This window comes from Camelus dromedarius, chromosome 34, assembly GCF_036321535.1.
Source record: "Camelus dromedarius isolate mCamDro1 chromosome 34, mCamDro1.pat, whole genome shotgun sequence".
NCBI classification, from domain to species: domain Eukaryota; kingdom Metazoa; phylum Chordata; class Mammalia; order Artiodactyla; family Camelidae; genus Camelus; species Camelus dromedarius.
The window spans coordinates 3244802-3267495 of NC_087469.1; the positions used below are offsets into that span (position 1 = coordinate 3244802).

The window sequence follows — 22694 nt, forward strand, 5'->3', positions numbered from 1 at the left end:
TAGAAAGCATCTTTCAAAGAAAATAAGGCAAAAAGAAATGTGGCCAAACTGTAGACTGAGAATCCAGGTTGATCTTGGGTAGTGGCTCTCAGAGAAGTTCACAAAAGCTGTGAACAAAATTATGCACATTAACTTCAAGGGCTTCAGAAACCCCTAACATGGATTCTTCAGGGATCCGTGGATCCCAAGAATTGAAACCTTCTGCTATAAGGAAAACTTTCTGAGAGTAATGGTTGTTAAGCATGAGAATAGATAAATCAAAGAAGGGTGGCAAATTTTCTTCTGTAAAGATGCTTTTAAGACAGGCGTTTCCATGGAGACCTAGTGCAGAGGACCATTTGTGCATATATACACACAGGGATTAGACGGTTTTCTTAGGTATAAAATTGTCAGATGTGTGAGGAGTCAAATGTGGAGTATGCCTACCTCATCTAGTGGACTCACACTCAAGAGAATGCCATCAAACTACGGGGAGAATATTGTTCTTATTTAAGGTCCTATTGTTGGTAGAGACGTACTCTACTGCCATGTTACCAATGAGATGAGCAAATCAAGGCAATCCAGACACTTCCCTGGGCCCCTCGCTCCTTATCTAGAAATTGAGAAAATTTGGACCACATAGTCCCTCAGGTTCCTTCTGCTTCTGACATCATCATGTCACGTGCCCACCAAATGCAAGAAAATAAACATTATGTACATCATGAATTTAAAAGACACAGGATTCAGTTCTCCTGCAAGTAATAAAAGAGTCTTAACAGCTGCCAATATGACAAGGACTTTATAAGTAGATTTAGGTATTAATTCATTCAAAATATGCATCTCTTTCTTTTGCTCAAAAGTGTAGCAAAACAAAGAGCCATTGGTGACTTCAGAAAAAATTTTCACTTTTCTATCTATCTAAGAATCTGTTCCTCTGCACTGAATACTGGGATTTTCTTTTTGTTTATAACAACTGTGTGAAACACAATACACAGAGCCTGAAGGAGACTACTGATTCCCTTATAAATGTATAATAGTACAAACTTGTCAGGACAGGTTGAGGCTGTGCTTACACCCAGCACTAACAAGTTTCCCAGTTGTTCAGAGACGAGGAAAACTATGACTCTGTGCCTCACAGGACACAGAAGATAGATTGAAAACAGGGTATGTGTTCTTTGTAAGCTCAAAAGTCACAAGCCTGAGTGTGGCTTTTCAGAATGCCCAAGTGCTTGATGCTTCTACTGAGATGACCTCATAAAGATTAGATGACATTCTGAAACTAAGTATATTTAAAAAGGTAACCTTTTTTTTCTAAATTGATAAACTACACATTAGGCAAAAAAAAAAAAATCAACTGCATTAATTTTTTGGAAATGATTTTCTTGATATTGTACCACTTACCTGGGCTTAAGCAGCCCCCCCCAAAACTAAAGAAGATCCTTACATGAGCTAAAAAAGCAAACAAATATGAAGCAGATTTACTTACCTTTCTGCTCACAAATGGGAAAGATAGCAGGAGCTTGGAAGAAGTTGTAATAGGGAATAAATAGTGATTAAATTTTAAAAACTGACATCTTTGTACTAATAGCCATTTGTTAGGAAAGTGCAGCACAAATTCTAGAGAGAAGTTGGATCTTCGGTTTTCTAAGCTGTCTCCTCTGTGGCTATATGCAGTATTAAAGGCAAGAGTAAATGAATAGAGGCCATAACTGAAGATGTGAACCAAAGGACTAGAATTCATTTTTCTTTTATGTTTCACTAATAACATAAATCTGTAGTAACATTACCAGCTAATCTGCAAGGTGCTTTCTGTGTCAACTCTTCTTTAATCGGTTGAATGAATTAAATGTTGAATTCCCTGTGTTCCTGGCTTGCCTCACTGATACGCCTCAGTTACAGCATTTCATATTGTATCAATCATCTTTCTGCTCCTTTCTGGAGGGCAGAGATTATATCCTCTTTTCAAACTTTCTCCTGTCCTTCAACAATTACTTACTGAAACTCACTCTGTAGCAGGCCTATTTTTGCATCCCTAAAGCCTAGTACAATGCCTGGTACAAACAATATGCTCAATAAATGAAGGTTTTATGTGAGTTTTAAAATTCACTCATTCTCCACATCTATACCACTGTCTCCAAACACATATATGCAGAAACACAAATAAACCTATAAGGGAATCTCCTGGTACGCGGTCGCTAAAAAAATGTAAATGCCTGCTATGAAGCTGGACGGCAAGAGTCACCCTTATTCTCTGCAAACAGCCTCTTTTGACACAGTGCTGACATTTACATGACCAGTGAGCTGCACAGTAAACACCTGTCTGATGCTAAAATTTAACTACTTGCCAACAAATGGCGCTGGGACAACTGGGTATCCACATGCAAAAGAATGAAGCTGGACTCCTGTCTCATGCCATCTACAAAAATTAACTCAAAATGGATCCAAGACCCAAAAGTAATAGCCAAAACTATAAAAAATTTAGAAGAAAACATAGACATAAGTATGTGTGACCATGGATTAGGCAATGGTTTCTTAGCTATGACACCAAAAACACAAACAACAAAAGAAAAACAGATAAATTGGACATCATCAAGATGAAGACTCCTTTGCTTCAAAGGACACTATTAAGAAAGTGGAAAGAAAGCCCACAGAATGGGAGGACATTTTTGCAAGTCATGTATCTGACATGGGATTTATATCTAGAATACTTAAAAAATGGTTACAATTCAATAATGACAAATAAATCAGTTTTAAAATAGGCAAATAGACAGTTCTTCCAAGGAGGTATACAAATGGCCAGTAAGGACATGAAAAGGTACTCACCATCACTAGCCATCAAGGACACGTAAATCTAAACTATGAAATACCAGTTTGTACTACACATCAGGATGGGCAAACAAAAAAGACAAATAACCAGTGCTGGGGTGAGGATGTGGATAAACTGAACTCTTACTCACTGGCCGGTGGGGATGTAAAATGGTGCTGTCACTTTGGAAAACAGTTTGGAAGTTCTGCAAATGGCTAAACACAGAGTGACCATATGGTCTCACAACTTCTCTTAGGTACGTAACCAAGAAAAATGAAAACTTACATCCACAAAGAAACATGCACGTGAAGTTTACAGCAGCATTATTCTTAATGGTCAAAAAGTGGAAACAACCCCAATGTCCATCGACTGATGAATGTATAAACAAAATGTGGTACATCCATAAAATAGAGTATTATTTGCCAATAAAAGAAAAGAAGTAATGTACGTGTAACAATATGGATGAATCTTGAAAACATTATTGCTAATTAAAATAAATCAGACTCAAAGGACAACATACTATATGATGCCATTTAAATAAAAGATCCAGAACGGACAAATCTGTAGAAACTTAAAGTAGATGAGTGCTTGCCTGGGGCTTGGCAAGGATCAGGGAATTGGGATGTTACGGCTAAGGGGACAGCAGAGTTTCTTCTGTGGTAATGAAAATGTTCTAAAATTGCCTGTAGTGATGGGTGCACAATTCTATGAATACACAAAAAGCCACTGAATTAGATACTTGAAGTGGATAAATTGTATGACATGGAAATTATATTGCAACAAAGCTGTTAAGATGAAAAAACAAAAACAACAACAAAAAACTAACTACCGAGCTACTGATACACTGGGCTCCATCCCAGCAAACTGGTTCATAGCCAGAAGCTGTAATTTTCCTTATTCATCTAACAGTCATCTGAAGTATAATACATGAAAATGGAAATTACTTATTTGCTTTCTGTCCAACATGTTTTTGTACAAAATGTTTGAGTGGCTCCCCGAGAGCTCAGAAAGATGCCCATCTGCCTCCACGCCTCCCTACTCCTCCAGGGCCGCACTCAGCATTTCCAGCTGCAAATTCTTAACAGCTGTGCATTAAATCAATGAACTGATGCAACCTATATCTGTGAGTTTAAGGTGGTAACACAGGTGTGCCTATGGACGTTGTAAACAGGTAACTGAAGAACAAAGTTTTGTTTTGTTTTCAACAACTTGGAAAACACTGTTTACATAAAAACCTGTATGTAGTCTCTCACTTTATGTGGACCAGGAGATACAATACTATTTTTAGAAGCTCTAAATCTCTCTGAATCTGGTCATTCTTAATTTTCACAGAGACTTAAAGGGGGAAAAGCCTATCAAAAGAGAGAAACAGGATGAAAGTTAAGTCAGATGAACTGCAGTTTTTCATACTTTGTTTTGTTCCAGTGACTTTATGAAGGAAAAAAATTCAAGCCTTTCAGTTGAATTTAAGTCAGATGTGCTGAAGTCACTTTCAAACATTTAAAATTAGTACAGCATTGAAATAAGGGCTTCGAGGAAAGCTTTTAAGAGCTCTAAAGTTTCAAGGATATAAAAAAAAGCTTAATCAAATTTACAAATTATCTTAACTCAAATCTGACTATTAATACTTTGTAGCTAATCTGTACAATTTGTTGAACAATAAACTATTTCTTTCTTGACTATTAGTTTCTCGACTTCCCTATGTGCCTACATTTATTTTGAAGACACACCTCAAAGACAGTGGCCCTACAAGGGCACAAGAAAATTATTTCTACCCCTGCCCCTTGCTGCCAGGCCCTGTTGTCACAACAAGGCTCTGAGCACCAGGAGAGCTGAGGCTCCCACCGCTGTCTGTCTGGACTGTGACGGGTATGATTTTCTATTCACTCATAATCATCCCATCCAGAATCAGTCTGAGCATTTAATTAAAACGTCATCACAGCACAGACTACTGCAAATGGTTATAATTTCTTTTCTGAGGTTAAGGAACAAATGTTTTTACTCTTGGCTATCTTTCCTCTTTCTTTGTTATTTATTTATTTTTTAATTGGGTTAGAGTCAGTTTACAATGTTGTGTCAGATTTAGATATGCTGGAACCTAGAAAATGCCCATTAATAGGTGAATGGATAAGCAAACTGTGGTTTATCCACATGATGGAATACTACTCAGCAATGAAATGAGCTACTGATTCACATAAAAACATGGAAGGATCTCAAGATAATTGAAGAAGTTAGACCAAAAAGAGAATACATAGTATAATTCCATTTAGATAAGATTCTTAAAAATGCAAATTAACCTATAGTGATAGGAAGCAGACCAGTGGCTGCCTAGGAATGAGGAGGGAACAAAGGGACTAGAAAAGGGCACGAGGAAACTTGGGGAATGTACGATCATTGTCCTGGTCATGGTCTCATAGCTGTATACACATGTCAAAACTTACTGATTTATACACTTTAAATATGTGCAGTTTATTGTATGCCAGTTATACCCCCAGAAGCTCTTAAAAAATGTTTAGTTTCTCAGTTGTACCAGCCACATTTCAAGTGCTCAACAGCCACATGGAGCTCGTGGCTATCAAATTGGACACTGCAGATAAAGAGCAGTCCTGTCACCCCAGAAAGCTCTAGTCAACTGTGATGCTCAATGACCGGGGTCGGCAAACTGTGTACCAGGAGTTCACTGCAGGTTTTTCTAAATAAAGTTTTATTGGAAAACAGCTATGCTCATTCATTTACACATTGTCTATGGCTGCTTTAGCACTACAATGGCATAGAGGGCAGCTGCAATGGAGATGTTATGGTCTACAAACCTGAATTATTCAGTACCTGGCCCTCTCAGAAAAGGATTGCTGACCCTGCCCTAAGTCACAAAGTCTGAACACAGGGGCGTATCTGTCCCTGTTCGCTGCTGTACACAACCCAGCTAATATTTAATGAATATGTTAAATGCAGTGTCCTAGGCACTGAGGAGGCTGCCTTGAACACTATAATGTCCCTCTTCTCATGGTTTTCACAATTTGGTGAGTGGTTCAGATAACACAGCAAAGAAATAAATAAGAATATATCAGGCCAGGATGAATGCTAAGATGAAAATAAAACAGAAGGCACAGAGCATGACTGAGGAGCAACTCCTACTTAGGCAGTCAGGACGGGTCTCGGGGAGGACCCAAGATCTGAACAATACGGAAGTGTCCACACGGCAAAGACCTGTGGCAGAAGCCCAGGGCACAGCAACACCAAGGCCTCGGGACACAATGAATCTGATGACGTGACGTGTGAAAAAGAAGGCCCATGTGGCTGGAGCATCCACAAACAAGGCAGAGAAGGCAGGTGAGGTGGGTGAAGTAAAGGGGGGCCAAGAAGAGGAGTCTGAATTTTATCCTAAGTATGACGGAAAGCCACTACAAGATTTTAAGCAGGTGAGCAACAGCATCAATTTACATTTTTTAAAGATCACTCTGGTGCTTCTGAATGGAGACTGGGTCAGGGAAGAGCAAGAAAAAAGGTGTCAGGCAAGTTAAGGGCTTTCTGCAAAGGTACAAGAGAGACGGTGGTGGTTTGGACTACAGCGACAACAGTGGAGATGAAGTGGAGAAATTCAAGACATGTTTTGAAGTGATAGTCAGCTGGCCTTTCTGATGGTTGCTATAGAGTGAGGAAATGCCAGGAGCTGAAAATGAATCCTAGATTTTTGGCTTGAACCACTGGGACATAGTACTATGAATTACAGAAAACATGAACGTTAAGTACAAACAATAAGAGCTAACACCTATTGAGTGCTTATTATATGTCAATATTCACTCAGTTTCACATTCAGTTTTTCCCCCAAATCTCGAGGCGTTAGGTACTTTTGTTATTTTCATTTTACACATAGGAAACTGAAAGGTTCAGTAGGTCAGTAGGCTAGGACAGATACAATGTAGAATTGAACCTAGGTCATCACACTCCAAATTTCATCACAGTGTACAAAGCCGCGTCCTTGGCAACCACATTCAAGGCACTGGTAACACCACTGAATTCACAGACTCTCAGGATGACTAGCTTGAAAGACCCTACTGCTTTACTGCTTAGCGTGTTCCTTTAAGGCCTATTATTTAAGAGCATCTTATTTTCATAGAGTAAAAGATGTATTTGTCCACTGTGTATACTTTTCAAAGCACTTGCTCCAGCATTATCTCTTTGATTCCCATTTTACAGATGAGGAAACAAACATGTTAAGTGATTTTTCTCAAGATTACTGAGACAGTGATAGAGCTAGAACTAAAAGCCAAGTGAACTCATCCCATGCAGTGGTCTGGCCAATAAACCTATCTTTAAAAATTCTGATCATTCAGTAAGAAATACATTTTACATCCCTACCCAAAATACATATACATATGTGAAACAGAGAAAAAGAAGTTACACAAAACAGTCTTTACCCTTACTACCCTGCTAATATTTTCTTTTCTATTTCATTTTTAAATGTTGATTATAACTGGTGATTTAAACAACATTGATCCAAGTCCTAGTAATTAACACTACAACCACATAGTAGACTTTTTAGAAATAAATCCCATGACTTAGTCGGACAACCAAGCACTAGAATGGTGGGGTGAAATCTAAAAAAGATCAGTCTGTTTAGTATTTGGGATACATGAAGATTGTGGTCCATGAGTGTAAATGGCAGTGTTCTCTGAGCTATGCTTTTGTAAATAATCTTTTATTAGTATTACTTCCTATTGCTCTGGGGGTCTGAAATCAAATAGACATGCCTACTAATATTTGAACAGGCGGAGACACACTTTTCTGGAAAAAAAAATGTTAAAAGCAAAATGAAACAGTTCTTCAACCTTACTCCTGCTCTATAGGCAGTAAAATGCTGTCAAAAGACCAGACTGGCAACATCCATTTACTTTTTTTTTAAAAAGGAAAAGGAAAAGACTGGATTGGTAACGAGACAACCCATTATGTTTTATAATGAAGGACAGCATTTTAGGACAATGGCTTAAGATGCAAAGCAACCTATCATTTATTGGACAAGTACTATTGATACATGAGCAAGCTCCTCTAATGCGTTCTCCCCTCACCAGTATGCCTAATTACCATTAGTAAAAAAGGAAGAGATCTGTTTACGAATAGAAATATTTGATTTTTCCCAATTCCTTAAGTTTACAAGAATAAAAATGCTTTAAAATGCTAATTACTGAACATTCAAGTACCTTCCCAAATATAGCTCTAACCTAGTGAGTCCCTCCTCCTCTCCATCCCTGCATCTCTGAAGCGGACAAGCAAGAAGGACAAACCTCAGCCTCAATACATCAAAGGCTGAGCCTGCACTACAGCGATACCGAGTTCACCGACACCTAGATGACTTGCTGACATGGTGATGGTCCTTGGGAGCTCACACACACTTCTGAACTCGGCGCACGGACGCACGGATCTCACCGCTCTGCCACTGACCTGGAGCCCACCTGGATCCTGGTCAGAGGAATCATGAAAGGCTCTAAGATTCTGACATCAGGGAGCCTCCACGGTCCCTTAGGGCTCCAAAGATATAAATACAATGCCTCAAGACATTTCTTAAGGAAGAGTTAGGTTATCCCTTGAATCCCAGTTTGGTTCCACAGAAGCTGGAAGGGCACCACCAGGACACAGAGTAAAAATGACCAAATAGCAGAAGGTCTTGGGGGAGGGGAGGAGCGAGAGCAGGCAAGGCTAGAAACACCCAAATCAATCACTCAGAGAGAAAGCCAAGCGGCAGAGGCCACCGCTCGTGGCCACGTGCACTTGCGGAGGGAACGGTTCCAAGGAAACCTGACCCGATCGGAATGGACACGCCGCACGGCGGCTGTGTTGATCGGCATGGTACTCTGCAAGTTGTGGCCCGCATCCCTCCTCCCAGCTTTCACAGGGACCAAGCGCGCTGTCCGCACGCCCACACTACACCCGGCCCCTCCCCAGCCCGGCCGAGCCCCGGAGCCGGGACCGAGTGAAGGGCCAAGGCCCTTCACCGCGGACCTCACGAACCCCCCGCTGCAGCCCACCGGCCCCACCCAGCACGGTCCCAGGCTCCTCCGTGGCGCTGACCGTTAGCATCCCCAGCACACCTAGGAGGCTGCCCACCGCCTCGAAGACCCTGAGTCCTTCCCGGAGCGCAGTGCGGGGCGCGGACCCCCTCCCCGACCCCCTCAAATCCCGCGGAGCGGCCGCGCCGCGGGGTCCAGGTTGGGCCCCGCGGGCGCCGCAGCGCGGCCGCCTACCTTACTACGCGCGGTAGCCGCGCCCGGCCAGACGCGGCCGGCCTGAACGACATCGGAGCTGACCCGGTCAAGAAGCGGTGAGTGCCCGGGGGACTTCGGGCGGGGCGCCGAGATCCGGCGCCAGGAGGTGACGGGGAAAGGCATTGCCCGGCTCCCGGCCCTCACCCCCGCCGGGGGCGGGAGCGGGGCCGCCGGGGTCGCGGTGGATGGGCTGCCGCGGGGTCCTGTGTGGAGCGAGTATAAGACTAGACGCGAAGGGGCCAGGAGGTGCTGGGGGCGCCGCCGGGCGTGAGGGCGGGTAAGGCGGGAATGGCCTGGAACAAACGGTTCCGAACGCGAGCTTGGAACGTTGGAGGCGGCGGGCGCAGAGGGCTCGCGCCGGGAATGGGGCCGCCGCCGCGGCGGCGGCGGCGGCGGCGGCGGCGGCGGCGGCGTCGGCGGCGGGCGCGGGGTTCTGCTCTGGGTCCTTACCTTAGTGCTGCAGCCGCCCGCGATCAGAGACACTCCTGTCAGGGAAGAGGAGCGCCCCGGCTGCCCCCTTAGTGTCTCCTGTTGGGGGGACATCGCTTCCATGAAGAAGACTTTCAGCAAGTTCCAGTCCAAGGGGAGGCTACGCAGTCCTGTCCGCGGGAGGGCTGCCGGATAGCCGAGGAAGCGCAGCGCCGAGGCGGCCGCAGCGCTCAGGAGGCGCGCGGAGCTCCGGGTGCGGGCCGCGCACCTCCGATCGGGGCCATGCACCGCAGCCCGCCTTCCTCAGCGCGGCTGCAGGCGATTGCGGCGGCGGCCGGACGGCCGAGGCGGCCGCAGCGCTCAGGAGGCGCGCGGAGCTCCGGGTGCGGGCCGCGCACCTCCGATCGGGGCCATGCACCGCAGCCCGCCTTCCTCAGCGCGGCTGCAGGCGATTGCGGCGGCGGCCGCAGCGCTCAGGAGGCGCGCGGAGCTCCGGGTGCGGGCCGCGCACCTCCGATCGGGGCCATGCACCGCAGCCCGCCTTCCTCAGCGCGGCTGCAGGCGATTGCGGCGGCGGCCGGACGGCCGAGGCGGCCGCAGCGCTCAGGAGGCGCGCGGAGCTCCGGGTGCGGGCCGCGCACCTCCGATCGGGGCCATGCACCGCAGCCCGCCTTCCTCAGCGCGGCTGCAGGCGATTGCAGCGGCGGCCGGACGGCCGAGGACGCGCAGCGCCGAGGCAGCCGCCGCGCTCAGGAGGCTCGCGGAGCTCAGGGTGCGGGCTGCGCACCTCCCGTCGGGGCCATGCACCGCAGCCCGCCTTCCGCAGCGCGGCTGCAGGCGATTGCGGCGGCGGCCGCCCCGCCTCGGGTCCGCCCCTCCGAGCCGGGCGCCCCGCGCCGGGCCCGCCCCCGGCCGCCCTCCTCCGGCCGCGGCCCTCCCCGCGGCGGCCCGGCCTGCCGCGTGCCTTTCCAGATATAAATTAGGACACCGGCCACCGACTGATCTTCTCAGTCTGCGATGCCAAGTGGGTCCAGTCCGAAGGGACTCACCGGCCGGTGTCACTAACCGGGCCTCTAGCGCGCGGGTGCGCGTCTCTCCCGCCGCCCAGCCCACTCGCGCCCGACCCCATCCCTTCCCGCGCTGCGCCCGCGGGAAAGGCGCCGCGGCAGCCCGTGCATCGGCGCGGCCGTGGCGACCTCAGACCGAACGGAGGAGCGCAGGTGATGCCTGTCAGGCTTTCTCCGTGCCGCAGAGGGGTCCCCCGCCACCCGCCCCGCCCGGGAGGCCCGGGACGGAGTCGCGCGTCGCAGAGGGGTTTGGAAGCACCGGCTGACCTCCTGTGCAGTCCCGCACGTTAGCCTCCCCGGGGGACCCGCGCCGGCTTCTGCAGCCGCAGGGCCGGGCAGCAGCCACTGCGCAATTTGCACCGGCGGTTTCCGCTGTCTGCGGGCTGCAGAGACCTGGGCATTCCAAACGTGCAAGCGCGATTAAGGAAAACGCAGGCAGAGAGAGGACTCCGAAATTTGGCTTTGCTGTTGAGAAGGCTACAATATGTGGAAGTGTTTATCAGATATGTGCGCTGACAGCATAACTTCCTGTCAGCTCAAATAGTGGCAAATTTTTTAAAGGCCAAAGAATAATCAAAGGGAGGGGATTTGGAGCGGACCCGGGCTGAGTTGAGCGTTGCTGCACTTTGCAGGACTGGCTGACTGGTGCGGATGGTTCGGTAGGTGGCATTCTTCCCTTGGAGTCAAGACTACAGAAAGGGCGGATTAGTGATGAAGGACGCCACTCTATGATACTGGCTTGTTGAAGGGGTTTGTTTGTTTTTCTGATAAGAAAAAACAGATCGAGGTTCCTGCCGGGTTGGACTGTTATCAGGACAGGTTGTGGAAGAACAAGGTTCTGGCCCTCCTGTTCCAAACAGGAGTTGCTGTCCAAAACACACCCACACGTACACACACCCACCCACCACCACCACACCAAACCCCGGAATTGTTTATTGTGGAAGTAATGGGGGGAAAATGTTCCAGCCCGTTTTAAGCCTTGTGCATATCATGTGGTTTAAAGTAGGCTTACACAGGCTTTATAAATCATGCACGCACACACATATAATTATATGTCATGCTAATAGATATGTATGTGCATATATGTGTGTATGTGTGTATGTATGTGTATATCTATATATACACACATATATACAGACAGTTTTTCAGGGTGATTCTCTTTCTGCTGCTTAGACCGGTGTCCTGAGATAAGACTTTGCACCCATCCTAGAGTTTATCATGAATTTCACACTTCATACTGCAGAGGGCTTTTCCAGTTCCTTTCATTGTTGAAATTGTGCTATGATGATTCCTACCATGAATGTATGATTTCAGTTTTTTTTTACTCTGCTTCATTTTTAAATTTCAATAATTCTTAATCTCCTTTTAATATTTCATGTGATTTACTTACTCCATTTAAATTTTATTATTGTTGTCTTCCAGAGGGCAGGAACCTTTGTTGTTGTTCCTCCCGAGTGCCTTAGAGCAGTGTCTGGCACAACAAATATTTGTTTAATTAAATGAATGAATGAGACACAAAAAAGATATGAGATAGATCCAGAACGGCCCGGCTAGAGTTGGTAATTTCACTCGTACTATCAGGTATTTCTTTTTGAGATAAATACCTCATGCTCCCAATTGAAGTGTTATTTATACTGCATGTATGGAAAACTCACATTTACTTCTTAATTTGTAAGTGCTTTTATTTCAAAATTTGTTAGTTTTGATTTGCATAGAATGGTATCTGTTGTGAATAATACTATAAAAACTGTTAACATCATAGGCATATGTCCTTTAGATTCAATCAGATCTGGTTCAGATTTGGCTCTATCACATTTTGGCTGTGTGACCTCAGAAAGCTGCTTAGCTTCTCTGTGCCTCATTTTCACATTTAACGTGAGTAGAATGATGCCCACATCTCTGGTGATAGTCAAAGTTAAATGAGATAATGTATGTAAGGTATATCTAACACACAGCAGGCCCTCAATAGATGCCAGTACCCTTTCTACCACTTTCCCTAAAAAATAACCATATTTTTACCATGGAATCCTTCATAGTTTGGCCCCTACCTCTTTTTTCAGCCTAAGCTCCTAACATCCTCCATTTTTTCCCTCCTCCTTTCCCGAATTCCTGTGTCTTCCAGTTCATGAGCTCCCACTCTTAGAGCTGGGATTCTGTTCTTTAAGGAAGTAGCCTCTTTTGAGATTCCAACCAAGGATAAGAAAGCAAGCCCCACGTCTGACCTTGATAATTGAGTAAAGTCAAATCTCTCCTACGTCAAGAGTTAACTTTGTGGAAACATGGATTAGGTAGTCAAATGCTGTGCTAAGCATTTTACGCACTATTAAAATATTCAAAACAACTCTAATGGCTTGTAGTTTTATGCCCACTATGCAAAGGCCTTGTACTCAGAGATACTAAGCTATTTGTCAGAAATTATATGGCTACTGAGTCCAAGAGCCAGGATCAAACCCAGGACACCATAGCCTATGTCCTTAACCCCTGCACTTGATGGTATTGTCTTATTTTAGTTCCTTATGAGTGCATAAATTGTGCTGCATCCATTTCATGTGAGATAAAACTTGTTATGATCCCTTCTGCTCTGTCCACATAAGCTTGCTTGCTGGTCAGAGGCTCAGCTTAATCATTTTAAAAAAATGTATTTTACAAAGCAACTTGATATTTTAATAAGAAACAGCAAAAAGGACGAGGAATGTCTGTTTTCCATCGAAGTTTAGGTTGCTCTGTTGAGCCAGACCTAATTAATTAACTAATTATCATTTATTGTCTACCACATGCCTCATGCTCGTGCCCATTCTTCAAGGGTAAGCGCAATGTTTGACACTTCTCTCCCCAACAAGTCACTTTGGGTTTTTAAAAACTTCTTCCTCTTTGTTTTTTTTTTTAGGCATTTCAATTGACTGCATTTTTTTTTTTTTTAGCTCTGCCTACATGTTTATGTTATAATCCTCTCCAGAGATCTCTGGAAACTTGCTCTTTTAATTATACTCCTATTTCCCTGCTAGATCTGCTGCACAGTTGATTACTGTCTGTGCTGATGTGGCAGAGTTATTAGGGAGCTCAGTCTGTGAGTAGATTCGGTGAGCTGTGCAAGATTGCTCAGCTAATAAGTGGTGGAACAGCACTCTAGTCCAGTTGTTACTCTCAAAACTGTGTGACTTAAATTCTTTCCCTTAAATCCTATTTGAATTATCAATGAAAATCACCTGTTGCATATTTGTAGTATACAATAACAGAAAACGGTACTGGTAATTAAAGAGACATATGGCTTATTTTTTTTAATAGTGCTTGTGTCAAATAAGAAGTTAGAGATAAACATTCTGAAAGAAGTTTTACTTTAAAACATAGTTTCCAAAGCATGTCATATGCAACACTAGTTTCTTAAGATGCTTTTAGAAAAAGAAGGGTTCCACAGTCGAGGGTTCCATGGGAAATACTGCTGATGTCCTAGTGTACATTATGAAATGTGTATATTAAATCTTTGAAATATTCTGCAGTTAAAAAAAAAACCCTCCTTAATCTCTGATTAACCTTTTCTTCTGCCTCTATATAGTTAACATGTTAATATAGTTTTATAAGAACATTACTGGGTATGTAATAAGACAAGAAAAGGATATAAGAGGTAGGTAGGAAGGAAGGAAGGAAGGAAGGAAGGAAGACATAAAACTTTCTTTTTTGGCAAATGGCATGATCATCTATGTGGAACATCAAAAGAATCAATGAAATAACCCCTTGACCTAATAGGTGACATAGCAAGGTTATAGGATACCAGGTTAATATAAAAAAATCAATGGCTTTCCTATATACCAGTAATGACCAAGTGAAATTTGAAATTAAATACACAATAACATTTACATTAGCACCCCCAAATGAAATACTTAGGCATAAATCTAGCAAAAGTTCCACTTGCAGAATGGAATTTAAGATGAATTTTGCCCTATATTCCTAAATATTAATAGTGGAGAGTTTGATAAAAGTTAACTTGTTAGAATGTTTAATAAGAATAATTACAAGAAGGAAAGTTACATTTGGAAACTAAAGGAAAGGGGAAAAGAGAATGACCATTTCACGAATGCCTACTTTGGGCTTGGCACTGAACGGAGTCCTTTATATATTATCTCAGTCTTTACAATAAAGCTATCAAAGAGGCACTGTTTTTCTTCCTGTTTTAAAAAATGAGGAGTCTGAGGTCCTACAACATACAGTCACTTGCTAGGATTGTGTGAGCCAGGAACATAACCCAGCTAGTATGACTTCAAAGTCTTTTATATTCATTTAATTCTCGTAATATTTTTGTGGATGATTTTTCCCCCTCAGATAAGAAAACTAAAGTATAAAAGCAGAAATAATTTTCCCAACACATGGTAGGGCTGGGATTTAATTCAGGCCTATATGATTGCATCAATCATGGGCTTTTCAATGTACCAACCTTTAATATTGTGGGTGTGTGTGTGTGTGTGCGCGTGTACGTACACGCATGCTTAGGTTTAATAATTAACTTGATTTGTTCTGTCCATTCTTCTCACCTATTCACCTTGTCTTGACATGCGATACAGAGAAATATAGCATTATTGATTCCTAAGACTTTCACTTAATCCAGTTTTATGATCTAGTAGACATACCGTAGGCAATTCTCATTCAAGATCAGAACTGAACTTTATGGCAGCAGAGCTTATGGTTCTAGATGTGCTTCAGAAACCAAAGAAGCGGGGGAAGCGCAGACAGTGGTGAGATTCTTGCAATAGAACTAAACACTGTTGTTCTACTTAATCCCGTTATAATTTTTCCTATGGAAAACAAAGCAAACCTAATAAGCTCTGGTTTCACTGCCTGTTGAGATACTTCTTATTCTTTGTTCTGTTGTGTTTTTGAGGAAAAAAAATGTATTTATTTAATATTTAGAATGGAAGGTTTCTAGTTACTGTAAGGTGGCCAGATCGGGAGGCATTTTACAGTATGATTCTATGAAGAAATAGCCAAATGCTCGTATTTGTGAATTAGAAAACAGAAAACTTTGGAGGAGCGATTACTTTGCAGTGGGTTATGTGGAAATAAGAATATTTGATATGTGTACAGTAGTATGTAGTACAGACAGGTTGCTTCAGGGATGAGCAAATCAATGACTATAGGTTTTATTTTTTAAATGAGACCAATACATCAGCTACTAATACTATATGCTCTGATTTTATTTTACTGTGTTATGAACCCACATTCTAAGGTAATGGGCCATGGAAAGAAACTCTCACCATGCTTTGAACTGTGTCTTTAGTTTCTTGGCAGGAATGGTATATGCTGTAAGAATTATAGAGTCATAGACGAAAAAATATCATGGGTGCACCTTTGAAATTTTAGAAACACAAGACATTTTTTTTTAAAGTTCTTCAAGTAAGATAGTAAATTTTAGATTATCCAGTAGTGGATCCAAAGTGTAGAGAATCCCAAACCACAGAGAATGTGTTCATTTTGCTTGCTAATGCTAGTGGAGGTTTTTTGTTTGTTTGTTTGCTATTGTTGTTCATTGTGCCATATTTAGATTAAAGTTAAAATTGATCCAATTTCCTAGAATAGTAAATGTTGACTATTTGTTGATTCAGGGAGGCAACTGCTCTAGGATTATAGCTTTGCAAATAGATCTGTCTTTGGGTAAGGAACACTTAAATAGCAATGAACCTTGAATCTGTTGGCTTCATTCCTCTCATAGCTAGGTTGGAATTACAAAACCATTTTATGAAGTGGCCATTTGAAGAGAGATTTTATAGTTGAAGTATGAATCCTAAAAACTGTTTTATTCCAAAACAATCAAGAAGAAAAACTGCAGTGTTTGTTGAATAATGTAAATAGCTACACAAGTCGTATTTATTGTCATCTTCAGTTTAGCACAGATGTGAATTTCCTGAACCTGAGCTCTAGGGTGGGTGCCTCAGGTTAATTCTGCAGTCTCTCAACTCTCTAATCTTGTGGCAGTTACTGGCCATGTTCCTGAGATGAGAGGATGGAGCGGGTGGTGAGGGGGGAGAGAAATGACCCATCCATTCGTCTTTCCCAAACCACACCAAAAGGCCTTACAAAACCAGAGTGTATGCAAATAAGAGTGAAACAATAGGAAATCACTCTCCTGTAAATTACACTTGAGGAGACTTTTCTATGTGAGCTGATCATTAAGGTATGGAAGGTTGTCTCCACAGGTCCAGTGATAAAATACACTGATGTTAAATTACTGAGTGACACCATAGCTCAAAGAACAGAAAAGGAAGAGGAGAATGATGAGAAAAGAAAATACTTATGTCGACATACAGAAATGCTTTGGCAATCACCGAGTGATGGAAGGAAATAAAGTATACATGTATGTTTAATGGGGTTTTTAGCAAATTGAATTTTGCAGAAATGTGCTTAAGCACGTAGCATTGCTTAAGGGCTAGCCCCATCAGGTCAAGGCGATCAGACAGCCTTTTGTTTGCACACTGTATGTGGCAGGAAGAGGAGAGAAATACACATTCATTTTCCAAGGAACATACAATGTCTGCATTACAGCAGTAATACATCTTCTTTTAAGTCTTTTGCTTAGGAAGACACATTAGGCACCATTGAATACAAGGATAAGATGAGAAAATAATGCTTTCTAGAAAGAAAACACTAAGTGATGATAGCTTCAGTTTATCACACACTGTGTTGCTGCAGGCATACGGTTGCTCTGCAGGGGGACATGAAGAGGGGACAAGATACAATTACAGCTGATACTGCGTTTTTATGTTACCATGAGAAGAAAAGCAGTGGGGCTTAGCTTAACTGAATACTAACACTATTTCCAAATGCTAATGAAATACATGTAGAGAAATTGGGGGATTCAGAATGTAAGTATTTTATTGGCTAATGGCTTACACATCTATTTTGTGTCTTTTTACACAGACACAGAATTGGAGACAAGCGTCCCCCCACCTACACAGTCACACTCCATTAACTGTCATAGTCAACTTGCTGACCTTCAAGCGTCCAAATCATGTTTAGGAAAGAGCCCAAGAAAGGGGAAGGAAGGAAAGGAGAGGAGGGGAGGCAGGGAGGGAAGGAGGAAGAGGAGGAAGGGAAGGGAAGGGACAGGAAGCAGAAAGAAAAGAAGTTGTATACAAATAAGCATTAGTTTGCCAAACCTCTAAGAAGTATGTGAAGGACTAACCTATGATTGGAAGGTAGAAAAAGATTAGGCCTAACTGCATTAGTTAGACATAGCCTGTGGTGCCCTTTTCTCCAGGAAACAAGGGAACCCTCCTACATTGTTGGTAGGAATGTAGTTTGGCACAGCCATTGTGGAGAACAGTATGGAGATCCCTCAAAAGACTAAAAATAGACTTAGCCATATGATCCAGCAATCCCACTTCTGGGCATATATCCAGAGGGAACTTTAATTCAAAAGGATACATGCACCCCAATGTTCACAGCAGCACTATATACAATAGCCAAGACATGGAAACAATCTCAATGTCCATTGATAGATAACTGGATAAAGAAGTGGTATATTCATGCAATGGAATACTACTCAGCCACAAAAATAATAAAATAATGTCATTTTCAGCAACATGGATGGACCTGGAGGTTGTCATTCTAAGTGAAGTAAGCTAGAAAGAGAAAAGTACCATATGATATCACTTATATGTGGAATCTAAAAAAAAAAAAAAAAAGACAAACAAACTTATTTACAAAACAGAAACAGACTTATAGATGTAGAAAACAAACTTATGGTTACCGTGGCAGGGGGGAAGGGATAAATTAGGAGTTTGAGATTTGTAGATACTAATATGTACATAATAGATAAACAAGTTCATACTGTGTAGCACAGGGAACTATATTCAAAATCTTGTAGTAACTTACGGTGAAAAAAATATGAAAACAAATATGTGTATGATCATGTATGACAGAAGCATTATCCTGTATACCAGAAATTGCCACAACATTGTAAGCTGAGTATACTTCGATAAAAATGTATATAAACAACAAAAAAAGCTCAATTCTTTCTGCTGATAAACATGGTGCCTTTACCTTTTATTACATCTTATTTAATTTTCTAAGAACATTTTAATAATTTTTATTCAACATGTCTATATTTTCTTAAACTTCTCTCTAAGCATTTCATGTTTTTGTAATTTTTAAATGGTATAATTTTAATTTTTAAAAATTGATTGTTGCTAGTATACAGAAATGGAATTAATTTGTGTGTTTTGACCTTATATACTGTGGCCTTGCTAAACCTGCTTATGGGATCTGGTAGATAGTTTGTAGATTTCTCTGATTGTCTATATAGTCAATAATTTTAATTAAATTAAAACAGTTATATCCCTTTCTTTCCAACATTTATACCTTTTCTTTATTTTTTTTTACTGGCTGTTTTACTGACTAGGATCTCCAAAATAATATTGAATAAAAGTGATGAGAGCAAACATTCTTTACTTCCCTCTGGTCAGGAAAGGGTTCAATATTTCACCATTTAGTATAATGTTATTTGCAGTTTTTTGGTGGATGCCTCTTATCAGATTGAGATAATTACTTTCTGTTTCTAGTTTTATTTAATAAGAGTTTTATTTTTGAATTATAAATAGATATTGAACTTTCTCAAACACTTTAAAAAAATCTTTTGAGATGACTGCATAATTTTCTCCTTTATTGTTTTGTTATATTTTTTCAATTAAAATTTGTTTTTGTTTTACTTTTGGTGGGGAGGGGTAATTAGGTTTGTTTTATTCATTTTTCATGGACATACTGGGGACTGAACCCAGGACCTCATGCATGCTAAGCAGCTCACTCTACCACTGACCTATATGTTTCCCCACTTTATTCTTTAATGTGGTGAATTACAGTTACTAGTTCTACCAGTAGTGAATTAGTCTCGTTTTCCTAGAATAAATCCCACTTTATCATGATTTATTATCTTACATACTACTAGATTTGGTTTTTATTGAAATTTAATATTTACGTCCATTATGATTATAGATAACAAACCACAGTAATATCATCAATACTTGTGATATATTCACTGGGAAAACTGAGATGTTTTCATATTTCATTACAGTTAAAGTAGAAATCTTGAATGTTGTTTATATTCACTACTGCATTAATGTTACAGATATTATAGACTACTGTATCAGATTACTCAATGAGTTAAAAAGGACTTTTTATTAAATGTCAGAAGTCTGTTTTCTTATGTTTGATGACTGCATTTCTACACAGCTTATTTCTTTGACAATGCTTCGTATTTCACGTCATACATTTAAAAACATCATCCTGTGGTGGGATCCCTAGGCTTGATCAGATTACTGAAAGTGTTCATGGCACCAAACTTTAAGAGTCTCTGGACTAGAGCTGCACATTTCAGAGTCTTTATCTTAAAACATATGGGACTGGATGGGATCACCTAGAGAGTGTAGACAGAGAGGATTAGAGAATGGAGGACAGAGCCCCATATTTCTTCAACATTTAAAATTTGATGGAAGAAGGGAATCCTATCAGGTAGAGGAGAAAAACTAAGCACCTGTGGCATGAAAAATGCTTAGAAAAAGATATTCAGAGACCACATCAAATGCTACTGAGAGGTCACAGAAAATGAAGATGGAGAATTGGGTACTGACTAGGTTAGGTCACTGATGAGTGGCAGGAACAAAAGCACAATTAGAAGAGGTTGAGAAATGGCCCTGAGGCAGGTAAGAAGAGACAGGAGCACAGATAATTCTTTTGAGTAGTTTTGTTGCGAAGGAAAGCTGAGAAACAGTGGAGCTAGAGAAATGTAGAATGAAGGGAGTCCAGTTTGTTTGTATTTTCTTAAGATGGGCGACCTCAATTAAGGCATGTTTGCATGTCAGTGAGAATGATCCATTAGAAACAGAGACATTTATGCAGAAGGGAAAAGGATGAAGGTGTAAGGAAGTTGGCAGAAGGATCATTAGGAAATGAGGTGGTTCTTTTTTCTACTGCATTTATATTTTTCTATGAAATATGAGGTGAGAAGTATGAAATCCTTAGGTGTGAGGAGGAAAAATTAGAGATTTGAAGAGAGAAGAGAAGATTTGAAATAGACACCTGAGGGAGTAGAAGGGTGTATTTCTTAAGGAAATATAACAGGATAGTTTTCAGGATAAGTGGTTTAATTATCGGGTCTTCTGACACTTTCTAAGTAACTCTTATTAGGTATAATGACTGTCCTCAGCTACTCTTGTCAAGATAAATATTATAAATTAGTTTTATTGGCAAAACACAGTCCTGGAACCCTTTGTAGTCTTCCTCTTGTTAAGGATTGTGTGACTGTTTTGGGGGAAACACAGGGGCAGGATTGTCCCACAATGGATGGTAAATAGCCCTATTCTAATCCTGCAAAGTCAGAATCTGTAGGCATGAGCTTTGTCCTCCAGATTATTTAAAAATACTAGAAATGTTTAAATGCTTAACACTAGTTTTGTTTCACAAAATCTCTCTAAACCGAACTCCATCATGCCCTCTTCGCACCACCTCCCCACTTACTGGTTACCTAACCTTTTGGCCAAAGTTCCCATTCATATCTGGCTATTTAACATCAGCCAGTTTCAGTGTGTGCACCATCACTCCCATGTGATGGGCTGAAATATCATGAACACTGGCTTTGGACAGTTCTAAAGTAACAAGAAAGTGAGAGAAATATCTGACTACTGAGCCAATTTTATTAAAATGCATCTTGCTTGGTAGGAGTGATGGGAAAGGAAATAGTAGAAAAGCACATGATGACTTAATAATGTTCTGGGAAAAGAAGTCAGTCTTTGTGGCAGCAGTTCTTCTAGAGAATGGCTGATTAAGGCTTTGGTTGTTTTGCCTAAATTTCATTTTTGGAAAATGAAATTGACCTAACAGCTGTGGCTTATTGTAGCTTGCAGAGGTATCTACTTTACCAGCATGCCTGTTATCTTAGGACCCCATAGGCTTCCATGCTTGGCTCATCCTTATGAAATGCAGTCTCCCGGTGACAAGGAAGCTTGAGTTTAATGTTGTGAGTGAGTGAGTTTCCAAAGATCTATCACAGGCCTCAAATCATTAAGGCATGACCTAAGCTTAATAGAAGCTGGTGGGATGAGTCTGGGGAGTCATCTCTCAGTTTTCTGAAATGGGCCAATGTGTGTTTAGATGTTATTTCTAGAGGACACAATTCTGTATCACAATCAGAATATTAGGATTGAAATATCCTGAACTTTTCACCTGCTTTTGGGTTTTTGGTTTCCCTGATGAGTAAAAAATTTTAACTGTGGAATGCTGGGATATGTGGAACAGAAAAGTTGCCAGTTGTTTTATTTTGTCAGTTAAGAATAGTAAACTGAACCAAACTAGCACTCTCCACTCCTTAAATATTCATCTACTATCATCTTCTCCTTACTTTCTCATAGAAAACAATTTAACACAAAAGGGTATAATAACATTGTCTCAGAATAGTTTCCCAAGAAAGAATGCTTGGAAAATGTATGTCCTAGTACCATGCCTGCCACACCCTCACACACTTGGCAACAATGAATCTAATCCAGCCATGCAGATAATATTATGCAAGCTCCTGTCCCAAAGGCCAAAGAGTTTATGTGTAAAAAAATTTAAAGACAGAGAACACACTATTTCTATTCATACCTCTGAAGATTATATTAGATCTTTTAGTAGCCATTTCACATTGTTCTTTATGATTATGTGATGAGCACTACTGAATGCCTGGGATATAAAGTTACAAGACAGTATCTACCCTCAAAGAGTCCACAATCTCGTGTGAGAAATACATCCATAGGTAATTAAAGTGCATGTGGTAGGAGCAATTATAGAGCTCAGCATATTCGGAGTTCACTAGGGACTGGGGTGTGGGATGCCTAGGTCAGTAAGGTTTTCCAGGTGTCACTTTTTAAGCCAGGGTAAGTGTGGACAGGAGCAAACTTTTTGGATATAAAGAACACCATGTGCAAATAATAATCAACACTATTTATGGAGCTTACTATGGGCCAAGCACTTCATATGCACTCTCTCAACTTCTGCTTATAACAATCCCAAGAGGTAGACGTTAAACGCTTATAACTTACCAAAACTCAGAGAGCTAAAGTAATTGCTCACAGAGCCACTCAGCTAGGAAGGGGTAAGAGTCTGGGTGGAAAAGTAAACCAATTTGACTTGTCC

At 41.6% G+C, this 22694-nt stretch overlaps 1 protein-coding gene across 1 annotated transcript in view; it reads right to left on the reverse strand.

Moving 5' to 3' along the window:
• Positions 1-10267, reverse strand: part of ARHGAP20 (Rho GTPase activating protein 20) — a 70341-nt gene extending 60074 nt beyond the window's left edge. Inside the window, exon 1 of the mRNA XM_064482029.1 lies at positions 9496-10267. Within this exon, the coding sequence (XP_064338099.1) occupies positions 9496-9597 (102 nt within the window). The 5' untranslated portion in view covers positions 9598-10267. The remainder of the gene's footprint in view (positions 1-9495) is intronic.
• Between the last annotated feature and the right edge of the window lie 12427 nt (positions 10268-22694).